The sequence below is a fragment of the Fusarium tjaetaba genome, assembly GCF_013396195.1.
Source record: "Fusarium tjaetaba strain NRRL 66243 chromosome Unknown NRRL66243_c0000522, whole genome shotgun sequence".
Taxonomy (NCBI): Eukaryota; Fungi; Ascomycota; class Sordariomycetes; order Hypocreales; family Nectriaceae; genus Fusarium; species Fusarium tjaetaba.
This window is the reverse complement of record NW_023501718.1, coordinates 1-11,689: the sequence shown is the minus strand read 5'-3', so window position 1 is coordinate 11,689 and position 11,689 is coordinate 1. Positions and strand designations below refer to the sequence as shown.

The 11,689-nt window shown below is 50.9% G+C and overlaps 5 protein-coding genes across 5 annotated transcripts; 2 read left to right on the top strand and 3 right to left on the bottom strand.

Moving 5' to 3' along the window:
* Positions 1-137: 137 nt before the first annotated feature.
* Positions 138-1,106, bottom strand: FTJAE_14004 (cytochrome-b5 reductase; the record flags this gene model as incomplete). The annotated part of the gene is made up of 3 exons (XM_037347200.1): positions 138-673; positions 720-797; positions 845-1,106. The coding sequence occupies 3 exons, from the start codon at positions 1,104-1,106 to the stop codon at positions 138-140; spliced, it is 876 nt and encodes a 291-aa protein (XP_037198973.1).
* Positions 1,107-1,528: 422 nt separating this feature from the next.
* Positions 1,529-3,025, bottom strand: FTJAE_14003 (alpha-1 3-mannosyltransferase; the record flags this gene model as incomplete). The annotated part of the gene is made up of 1 exon (XM_037347199.1): positions 1,529-3,025. The coding sequence occupies one exon, from the start codon at positions 3,023-3,025 to the stop codon at positions 1,529-1,531; it is 1,497 nt and encodes a 498-aa protein (XP_037198972.1).
* A 980-nt stretch (positions 3,026-4,005) lies between these two features.
* On the top strand, positions 4,006-5,101 carry FTJAE_14002 (zinc finger FYVE domain protein; the record flags this gene model as incomplete). Its single annotated transcript, XM_037347198.1, has 2 exons — positions 4,006-4,094; positions 4,144-5,101. 2 exons carry the CDS (start codon positions 4,006-4,008, stop codon positions 5,099-5,101), a joined length of 1,047 nt encoding a protein of 348 aa, XP_037198971.1.
* Positions 5,102-5,269: 168 nt separating this feature from the next.
* FTJAE_14001 (lysosomal cobalamin transporter) lies at positions 5,270-7,057 on the bottom strand (the record flags this gene model as incomplete). The annotated part of the gene is made up of 1 exon (XM_037347197.1): positions 5,270-7,057. The coding sequence occupies one exon, from the start codon at positions 7,055-7,057 to the stop codon at positions 5,270-5,272; it is 1,788 nt and encodes a 595-aa protein (XP_037198970.1).
* Positions 7,058-7,613: 556 nt separating this feature from the next.
* Positions 7,614-11,689, top strand: FTJAE_14000 (pre-mRNA 3'-end processing factor CF II; the record flags this gene model as incomplete). The annotated part of the gene is made up of 5 exons (XM_037347196.1): positions 7,614-9,690; positions 9,737-10,050; positions 10,097-10,270; positions 10,315-11,554; positions 11,604-11,689. Coding segments are annotated over 5 exons (3,891 nt in total), but the record flags the coding sequence as incomplete, so codon positions are not given.

The window sequence follows — 11,689 nt, the reverse complement described above, 5'->3', positions numbered from 1 at the left end:
TCATTCAAGTCCCAATATAAAGATGTGAAATGGCTATGCAATGCTTCATTCTCCTAATGTACACTTGATCAGAGTGGGATAACTATTCGTCTCCTCAACCCCAGCCAATCCTCATCAGTCACTCTCTTCTCTATATCTTAAAACTTATGAATCTTTCCCTTCTCAATACCCAACTCCCCCAAAACACCCCTTCCCCTCTTCCCAACAAGCGCCTCCTCCATCCCCGGCGGTCCACAAACAAAAACCTTCTCCGTCCCCTTCGGAACAACCTCCTCCAAAAACTCTCTATCAACTCTCCCCTTCCTCATCCCCGACCCCTCACTCGGCCTACTAACCGTATACTTGACACTGAACCTCTCCGGAAACTCCTTCACAAACCCATCAAGCTCCTTCTTCAGCAGAACATCCTCTTCTGTGTTTGCGCCAAACACAAGAGTCATGCGGGTTTTGTCGTCGGGGTTGCGCAGGATTCCTTGGGCGAGTTGGTAGATGGGTGTTATGCCGCAGCCGCCGGCGATGAGGGTTATGTGTGAGAAGGCGTTGGGCTTCCATTTGTAGCCGGGGAGGGTGGTGAGGATGAAGAGGGTGTCGCCGGGTTTGAGGGAGTGGAGATAGCCGCTTCCTTTACCGTTGGGATATTTCTTGACCATGAGTTCTACATAGCCGGGTTCATCTACAAGAGTCAGTCATTACTCTAAGGCTGAAGCTTGGTGACTTACCAGAGGGTGAGATGGGAGAGTAAGGTCTCGGTGTAGGAAGCCAAGATCCCTCAGGCCATGTGAACGTCAACAAAGCAGCTATACTCAGTCAGCAGTGATCCAGATACTCTGCGTAGTGAACTCACAAGTCAATGGGAGTCCAGAAATAGCAGTCTCTTGAGGCAGCTTGAACCTCAACCTCTTGGTATCATGTGTCTCATCCTCCGAACTATGCAACGGCAGTTTAACAGACGCGAAACCCCCCTTGAAAATTTTCTGCGCTTCACGAGATTCTGCCGAAGCTGTTCCAAACATCATTTTCGAACAAACCGCAACGCCCATTGCTCCGACCGTGAGGCCTGCGATGAGCGGTGCAGGGCGAGTACGAAGGGGTAAGCGAAGTGCCATTTTGATCTCAAGATAATTAAACAAAACAACGATGAATGAATTGAAGAATTGATTGGCTTGTATTTACAAAAATTTGTTTGCGTCTGTGTGACGTGTTTTGCCCTTTTATACTCATTTGTTTCGCCGGTCTTACGGTCTTCTATACGGACATTCGTACATGTCCGGCGCGCGGTGGCGTGAGACGGTCCCGAACTCTATGAAACGGCGCCGAAGAAGATGCCCCGCCTCCGGGATCTTCAACGGTTTCTACCGTGAATACGCGTTTCAGAAACCATCCGCGGCAGCTTTACAAGGGACTGTAATCCTTCATGTCGATCGTCGGGGTTCCAACCTCCGACTCCCGGTCTTGTACAAAAACATTATCCTTGTTCAATGCTCTATATTACACATACATACATACATAATACAAGTCTGCTTTTCTATCAGACCAAATGTAACTTTTCATCCATGTCCTTCGCTACGTTTATCGACTTGTCTAAAACATCCTTCTCCCCAATTGTCAAAGCACTCGCTTTCGTGCCGACCATGCAACTCATTGCTTTCTTGCTTCCGCCTTTATGCCACGTCTGATCAATCATCCAATGCGTCGGGACTTCGAATTCTGTCTGGTTGACGGCTTTGTTCTTAAGTAGACCGCCGTTGTACCAGAGGAGCTTCTCATTCTGGTCGACGTGTGCGATGACGAAGCTGCAGACGCGGACTTCTTCGTCCTTCTTCTTCTCTTCGTTGGACTCGGCTTTCTTGGGACCTAGCCATCCGACGATGCCGCCGTAGTGATGGGAGAAGGCGTATTTGGATCCTGTGGCTTCGAAACCGATCCACCAGCTCTCTTTGTCGCCGTATGTGATCTTGTAGGTAACTTCATTGCGCACCCGCTCTGAGTTCTGCCATCCGATATGGAGGAGACCTAGCAGGACGTCGAGTCTGGACTTGTCAACGACGACAATACCAGAATCACCCTCTTCAGAGTACCGTTCTGTCCAGACAAGCGACTTTTCTGTCTCTGGGCTGGGGTGCTTGATCTGATCATGCCACCAATCCTGACGATCCGCAAACCCATTCTTCCAGAGCAGCCGATCATGAAACAACAGTACACCCGTTTCTTTAAATCGATCTTGCCGAAGAAGATGTCGTGGATCTTGAAAGAAAACTGCATCTGCATCGAGGAGAATGACCTTCTCAAAGCGACTCGCCAATGCAGCGAACGGTTTTATCGCCCAACCTCCATCAGCAAGCTTCAATGTACTGTCGTCAAAAACACTAAGAACATCGAGCATTTCAATCGTGACTCCATCAGCAGCTTCTTGTATCTTTTTCCGTCCAGCGGCTGATAAATCATCATCTCCTGCGTATACAACTTGAATCGGGAGTTTGGTCTTGTGGACGCGCGTCAATGCTGCGATGAGATGACATGCGAATCGGAGTGTTTTTTCGCCCGTGGGGATCACGATTCCAGCTGGTGCTTTCTCGCCCTTGACACTCTTGCTCTTGTACGAAAGACCAAGACGGTTGTAGATATCAACGAGAGGCGGCGAAACACCTTGTTTCGAATTGAGCCACGGAAACTGCTTTTCCACAATCTGTCCAACGAGTTCCGCTGTCTCGTGAGTATTATCTCGCCCTTCCAATTCCTCAATCCAAGATCGCAACACTTCCGTCCGTTGTCCAAGTTCTCCAAAAATCGCCTTCGGTTCGTCTTTTAAAGGATAATCGAGAAAATATCGTGCGCCAAGATTTATTGCTTCAACACCGCGCAACTTCGAATTGGCTTTTGTCGTGCTCTGAAAATTATTACTGGGTGTGTAGAAAGAAACATCGCGATAGTGATAAAGAACGCCGATGAAGAGCCATATCGACGCAATAGCAGCAGTGATCTGTATTGACTTTGCGCTCAGACGCAGCGACGGCATAGTAAGCATTGTGAAGAAGACATTACAGCAAAAAAGAAAAGAAAAAAGATACGAAGGAAAACAGGCTGGTTTAATGTTTCCACGTCACCTTGAATCAACATTCTCTAGCGCTTGTTGAATTCAAGGGAAGGGATCCGAGACATGGATTTTCTGCTGCATGGACCCATCTTGGAAGCCGTAAAAGCCGCTAGTTCAAGGCACTGATGCGCAGAAATAGCTGATGGATGCACGGCAGAGGCTTGAACTTGGGGCTTTAGTTGGCGCCGCCCACGTTCCGAGCATGCGTAAGTCTTGGCTGCGACGCGTGTGCGTTCCTGCGTGCGGTTAGATAGCGGTTAGATTAGAGAGCTTCAGCAATTGCATGATGTTTCATGACGGCAGGTCGGGCATAGTAGAGGCATTCACTTGTCTTGTCAGTTGAGTAGTCGTAGGTATGTCGTCAGTGAATGGGTGATCTTCATCTAAGCCATCTCGTATTTGAGGCACCGCAATCCTTCAGGATGAACTCCATTCCTGAAGTGACTGAAACCCAATGCCAAGTCTGATTCATCTCATTGACGCGGCATGGAACAGAATCGACTCTTTACTGTATTTACCTGCGTCATTGAGGCACTTCAACAATGAAATGCAGTGCCTGATGTGATGTGATGTTTGCAATGGAGAGCAGGGATGTTTGTCGCATTGTCAGGCACATACACCACCTTATGTGAATGCCGTCCTTCTATGACATGTAATCCATAGGGCTGAATGTTTGATCAAGTCCGCTCTTTTTCGCTTAATAAAGAAGATCGTGACGTGTATGGTCATTGAATAACGCCCAGGATTTGAGCCTCAAATTGACTCCTCAGCCAAGCCTGGGCACAATCAACCCCGCCCCCACCATCCTCATCTGAAAGCTCACTTCGCATCATCATAACATCTCATCAACAACTTCACTCATCACATACTCATCATAGAGACTCATTTCCGACCCCCAAAGCTCACACGTTATGTCTAAAGATCTCGATAAATCCCTGCTTGATCGTCTAAATGCCCTTAGGGGCAACAGCGCAGGCCAGGATAAACCAGTATCAACAGAGTACATTATCCACAACTTCAGTCAGATCTGTCAGCTAATATCGCCTTAGGATCAAAGTTGATCTGATTGAGCGCAAGAAGGCGCCAACTCGAGATGATACTTTAGCAGCTCGTCTCAAGTCCCTACGAGACCGTGGCGATGAACCTTCACCTTCATCTTCACCAGCACCAAAGACAACCCAACCACCATCAAAGGCAACAACCCAGCCAGAAAAGACAGCAAAGAAGGACTCCCCCAAACTCGATGAAGAAGACGACTCCATCTTCCAAACAGACGATCAAACTCTTGAAGAGCTACTGGGCGATGTACAACCCGAAGAAGGATTTAATCCCGAGCCAGATGACGCTCAGGTCAAAGCACTTCTAGAACAACTCGCAGACTCAATACCAAAGGATACAGAAAAAGAAAGGGATAAAAAGAATGAGGACTCAGATGATTCAGATGGAGAAGCTATGAACAAAGATGTCGATGAAGTCATCGCCCGCTTCCGCGACGAAGCAGAAGTCGAAGCAGCCCTCGCAAAGACCAAAACCCCCGATCCAGAATCTGAGTCCGAACCTGAACAAACCACTTCTACAACAGAGGATATCGCTCTCCCAGATGTTCCTTCCGACCTCACCGATATCCCTTCTTCAAAGCGTGCTGGGAGCGCAGACATAGATGACATAACCGCCCGTCTCGCTGCTCTACGCGCACCATCTCCCGATCAAGATTCCCTCGCCCTTCCATCGGTACCTACATCCAAACCATCAGGCCAACCGGTGAATCGTCTAACGTCACGGACGAACTACACCGATGACGATGTGGACAGTTGGTGTACGGTTTGTTTAGAAGATGCAACGGTGCGATGTCCAGGGTGCGACGATGATGTTTACTGTACGCGGTGTTGGTACGAGATGCATCGGGGACCACAAGCTGGTTTCGACGAGAGGAGTCACACGGCTGTACAGTTCACGAAGGATAAGAAGGAGAAGGAGAAGAAGAAGAAGGTAGCGCTGGGAGCATAAACTGATTTCAATTTCAAGCTAGACCTCACTACCATTTGCCATTCCTTTCGTGTTGTAAACAGATACCCAAATATTGCGAAACTAAATTCCGAACCACCGTGTTGCCGTGCCAAATAACAAGATGCCTGCATCAATCTGAACTAACTCATACTATTTTATGCGTGAACTTCAAGCAGCGGATTGTGAGCCGTTGCCGTTGGTAGCAGACTCGTTTCCAGAGCTGCTAGGCTTTCCTCGTACATCCTGCCATGTCGCGCCGAATCGTCGGCCAGTCGAAGCGAGGAGACTCTCCTCTTCATCGGCCTCGGCTTCTTCGTCGATCTGAGAGAGGTTGAGCTTGGGAGTGCGGAAGAGAGCTGTGACGAAGACGATGAGGAAAACACCGAGGAAAGCGAATTGGGCCCAGAAGTCGACGAGACCGAAGAAGGGCCATGTGATTGTGATGCGGTTGAGGAAGGTTGACATGACCGATGGTGTGCAGACATCCTTGGCGTGCTTGTACTTGAGCGCTTCGGAGCAAGCGTGGATCATGTCCTTGTGGTTGCGGCAGTCTGGCTGCTCTCCAGGATGCGCAGGCTCGTTGGCGCAGAATGTCTGAGTTCCGTAGGTAGAGTACTGAGGAGCAACCAACATAGCAATACCGTAGTTGGTGGCCAAGATTATCAGACCCAACATGACGGTCGCAATGAGGAGAGCCTGAGGAGCAGTTCGACCCTTGCGGATCTGGAAGATGCGGACCCATAGGAAGCGAATGCTCACGGTGGCAATACCAGAGATGGAGCTGCTGAAGAAGAAGAGAACCAGAAGAGCCATGAGGATGTAGTCGACGGGGAAGGCCTTGGCGGACTTGACGAAGATGAAGTTCATGGGCTGGAAGACGTGGATCTGGCCAAGGATGTAACCGCACTTTTGCTTGCAAACCGAGTTCTTGGCCTTGTCAATGCCAGTGATGAGCATCGATACGAAGATGACGAGGGACAGAAGGAGGAGGAAGATGCCGCCGAGGAGCTTGATGGGGCGGAAGACGGCGCAGACCTTGAGCCAAGCCTGGTAGATTCTGCTACGGCCTTCACCCTGAGCTTCAGCAGCAAGTCGTTCACGTCGGACAAGTGTTTGTTCTTCTCTAACAAGTGCATCGAGCTCTCGCTGATCCTTTCGGGACATACCCTCTTGTCGGCCAGCATTGCGCATCTCGATCTGTCGCTGGCGTTCGCGGTTCTGTTCAAGCTGAGAAGCGGTTGTCTGGTGGAGCTGAGGAGCCGAGATTGAAGGAGCTGCCTTGATGAACGAGATGGGGAGAAGGGCAAGGCCGGCGCCGGTGTAAACGACGTAGAGGAGTGTGCCCATGGTGAGCAGAAGACCCAGTGCAAAAGTCAATGCCTTTTCGCCATGGTTCTGAGCAACGAGCTTCTTGAAGTAGTCGAGATCCCAGTGCGACTCAGAGCTGTCGCCGGCGGCAGGGACGAAGAAACCAAGTAAGAAGAGAACGACGACGAATGCGACAAAGAAGAGCGTATACTTGGCAGCGGCCAGGAAGCGGCTGCTCAATGTTCGGCCTTCCTCCTCAACCTCGATTTCATCGTACTCCTCATGCCAGAAGTAGGCGAAGGGAATAACGATCAAACAGAGGAGAGCATCGAAGCTATATAGACTGTAGTAGACGACCTTGAGAGTGTAGAGGATACTGTCGATGCGTTCGGGAGTAGCCCAGTCCTTCTTCGCGCCCAGTGTTGCAGAGGCAGTCGCAGAGACGAGGGCAATATCGACAGGGAGTAGCAGAACCGTAGCGAGCAGAGAAGTCAAGCTGATGATGGCGACGATGCTGACAACGGCGGAACGTTCGCGGGGTGTTTGCCAGGTAAATGTTGTGATGATAGCAGCTGCTAAACAGAGAACGACAGCAACGGCATAAGCGACCCAGATCAAACTGGTTTGGACGAGGCCTGCGTGGGCCATTTTGGATTAAATTGAAAGATTGCTGTTGCAAATGATGATCAACAAGCAAAGTCGAGGTTGAATCCGCTAGACCAGGTCGCGACGTGGCTTGGGGATGTTTTTTCTTTTTAAAGTAGCAGATCTCGGGGATTTTGAAGGGAGATCAATCGATCCCATGCCAAGGGTGACGTCGCTAACGAGTCGATCTGTGCAACAACGTGATTGACTTTGATCAATCAGAGAAAGATAAGTTTCGCAGGAAAACAAGATTCAGTGGCTTCGATCAGAAATGGTCAAGCTTGAGCTTGAAGCTGCCGATGTTTTCGTGACGCAATGTATACGCTAGCGTTTGTGCTAAGTGGAGATGCCTCTGCCTCACCCCTGGAACATGAACTAACCTTTATCGATTGGCTAGTCCAGGGTGAGTGATCCCGGAAGACGGAGGTCAATTATCCCGTTTGGAGCTTTGAGCTCTACTCTTTTGGGCCAAACATTCAATAAAGCAACATCGCGAACGACTCGGCCAAACCCAAGAAAGTAACCAATTTCGCGGTTACAAAAGAATGGTCTCGCTGAAATGCAGGCTTACACCGAGCTTGCGGCTCCCTCAGCCGTAACACACTCCTTGACCGTCTCTCTCACTTCAGCTACAGCTACCAATCTCGTTGTCGCAAAGGGTTCCCTACTCCAAATCTTTACAACAAAGGCCATCTCCGCCGAATTCGATCCCGAGAACCAACCTGCCCAGACGGCAAAGCCTGAACCTGAATTTGATCACCGCGCGAACGACGATGATGGGCTCGAGTCTTCGTTCCTCGGCGGCGAGACAATGCTTGTTCGAACGGATCGCACGAACCTCACGAAGCTAGTTCTTGTCGCGGAGCTTCCACTCTCCGGCACCGTGACGGGGTTGGCAAAGGTCAAGACGAAGCACTCGAAATGTGGCTGTGAAGCTCTCCTGATAGCATACAAAGCCGCGAAATTATGTATGGCGGTATGGGATCCTGAGAAGAGCAACCTCGAGACCATTTCCATCCACTACTACGAAAAAGAAGAACTACACGGCGCGCCATGGGAGGTTTCTTTCGACGAATATACCAATTACCTCGAAGCGGATCCCGGCAGTCGATGCGCCGCCTTCCAGTTCGGCTCACGCAACCTCGCGATCCTACCGTTCAGACAAGTGGAAGAAGACTTGGAAATGGATGATTGGGATGAGGATCTCGATGGACCACGACCCGTCAAGGAGTCTACTACAGTCGCCAATGGAGATAGCGACACATTAGAACCAGCGTATACACCATCTTTTGTACTCCGTCTTCCGCTGCTTGATCCCAGTCTGCTTCATCCCGTGCACTTCGCTTTTCTGCATGAGTATAGAGAACCGACTTTTGGTATTCTGTCTTCCAGCCAGGAGCGAGCGCATTCCCTTGGCCAGAAGGATCACTTGACCTACAAGGTGTTTACGTTGGATTTGCAGCAGCGAGCTTCGACGACTATTCTTTCGGTTACCGATCTTCCTCGGGATTTATTCAAGATTATCCCGTTGCCAGCGCCTGTTGGTGGTTCGTTGTTGATCGGAGAGAATGAGCTGATCCATGTCGATCAGTCTGGCAAGTCCAATGGTGTGGCGGTGAACTCAATGGCTCGGCAGATTACTTCGTTCAGCTTGACGGATCAGGCGGATCTTAACCTAAGATTGGAGCACTGTATCATTGAGACACTGTCAATTGAGAACGGCGAGCTCTTGCTCGTTCTCAACGATGGTCGCATTGGAATAGTTACGTTCCAGATTGATGGCAGAACAGTCTCTGGTCTTACCGTCAGGATGGTCGCAGATGAGAACGGCGGCAATCTGATCAAGAGCCGCGCATCGACAGCGTCGAAACTTGGCAAGAATGCGTACTTTGTTGGTAGTGAAGTTGGCGATTCTGTGGTGTTGGGCTGGACGAGAAAGATGGGACAGGAAAAGAGACGAAAGCCGAGACTTATCGATGCGGAGATTGGGTTGGAAATGGATGATTTGGATCTCGAGGATGAGGACGACGAGGACGACGATTTGTACGGCACCGAATCTGCTGCTGCGAAACCGGCTCAGGCTCTCAATGGTGGAGGTAAAGCGGGCGAGTTGACTTTCCGCATTCACGATACCCTACTCAGCATCGCCCCGATCAAGGACCTGACAGCTGGCAAGCTGTCGCTCCATCCTGATAGCGAAGAGGCAACTCTGTCACAAGGCGTCATTTCGGACCTCCATCTCGCGTGCGTCGTCGGCCGTGGAAAAGCCGGTTCACTGGCCATTCTCAACCGCAACATCCAGCCCAAGATCATTGGCAGGTTCGAGTTCCCCGAAGCGAGGGGCTTCTGGACCATGTCTGTCAAGAAGCCAATGCCCAAGGCTCTCGGTGGAAATGTTGGCGTGGGTAATGAGTACGAGACATTTGGACAGCATGACAAGTACATGATAGTCGCTAAGGTCGATCTTGACGGTTATGAGACTTCAGATGTGTATGCTCTTACTGGCGCAGGCTTCGAGACTCTCAAGGATACTGAATTTGATCCCGCGGCTGGGTTCACTGTTGAGGCTGGAACGATGGGCAAGCAGATGAGGATCATCCAAGTCCTCAAATCTGAGGTTCGATCCTACGATGGAGGTGAGTCGCTTGCTTGGACTATGTTTACAGATACTGACAACTCTAGATCTCGGCCTCACTCAGATCCTGCCGATGCTCGATGAGGAAACTGGCGCTGAACCCCGAGTCACCAGCGCCAGCATTGCTGATCCTTACCTCCTACTCATCCGCGACGACAGCAGCCTTATGCTGGCACAGATCGATAGCAACAATGAGCTGGAGGAAGTGGAAAAGATGGACGCTACTCTGCAAAACACAAAGTGGCACTCTGGGTGTCTATATGCTGATACAAAGGGTGCTTTCCAACCGAGCGTCGGCGACAAGGGTGCAGAGACTGAGAAGATCATGATGTTCTTGCTCAGCTCGACTGGCGCGCTCCATGTAAGTTCCAACCCTCCGTATTGGAGATCAGCTACTGACTGAACAGGTTTACGCACTCCCCGATCTCTCCAAGCCCGTTTACGTTGCCGAAGGTCTCAGCTACGTGCCTCCTCACCTTTCAGCAGACTACACACTACGACGTGGTCTAGCAAAAGAGAACCTCCGTGAGATTCTTGTCGCTGACCTCGGCGACACCACCTCTCAATCTCCATACCTCATTGTGAGTTCCTCTTCACCCTCACTGAACTTCTCTAACATGACCAGCTCCGCAACCAAACCGATGACCTCACAATCTACGAACCTATTCGCCATATAAGAGAAGGCGAAACCAGTCTCTCTGCCACCCTCTCCTTCAAAAAGACTTCCAACACAACATTAGCCACAATCCCCATAGAGACAGAACAGGACGACGTCGAACAACCACGCTTCGTCCCTCTCCGACCATGCGCAAACATCAACGGCTACAGCACCGTCTTCCTTCCCGGCCCTTCACCAAGCTTCGTCATAAAGTCCAGCAAGAGCATCCCCCGCGTCATCGGTCTTCAAGGCATCGGCGTCCGCGGTATGAGCACATTCCACACCGAAGGCTGTGATCGCGGCTTCATCTACGCCGATGATAAGGGCATCGCACGAGTAACGCAGCTCCCACCGGACACCAACTTCACCGAGCTTGGCATCTCAGTCAAGAAAGTCCCTCTGGGCGCTGATGTTCGCGGCATCGCATATCATCAACCAACAGGCGCATACATCGCAGGCTGCATGATAAGCGAACCCTTCGAACTCCCCAAAGACGACGACTACCACAAAGAATGGGCCAAGGAAACACCCACCTTCCCACCGACCATGCCCCGCGGCGTTCTCAAGCTCATCAGCCCCGTTAGTTGGACCGTCATCCACGAAGTTGAGCTTGAATCCTGCGAATCCATCGAGTGCATGAAAACTCTCCACCTCGAAGTCTCAGAAGATACAAAAGAGCGTCGCTTCCTCGTCACAGTCGGCACAGCCGTCTCAAAGGGTGAAGACCTCCCCATCCGCGGACGCGTGCACGTCTTCGACATCGTAACCGTCATCCCCGAGCCCGGCAGACCAGAAACCAACAAGCGTCTCAAAGCCATCGCGCGCGAAGACATTCCCCGCGGCGGCGTAACAGCCATTTCAGAGATTGGCACCCAAGGTCTCATGCTCGTGGCGCAAGGGCAAAAGTGCATGGTGCGCGGTCTCAAGGAAGACGGCTCCCTTTTACCTGTTGCGTTCCTCGACATGAGCTGCCACGTATCTACTGCGAGGGAACTCCCGCGTACGGGGCTGTGTCTTATGGCTGATGCGTTTAAGGGCGTTTGGTTTGCGGGATATACGGAGGAGCCGTATACTTTCAAGGTCTTGGGTAAGAGCCATGGCCGGTTACCGGTTCTGGTAGCGGATTTCCTGCCGGATGGTGAAGATCTGGCTATTGTTGCTGCGGATGCGGATGGCGATTTACATATTCTCGACTTCAACCCCGAGCGTGAGTCCTCCCCTTCACATACACTGATTAAGTACTAACAAAACTACAGATCCTAAGTCTCTTCAGGGCCATCTCCTCCTCCACAGAACCTCATTCTCCGTCTCCCCCAATCCCCCCTCAACAACACTCCTCCTC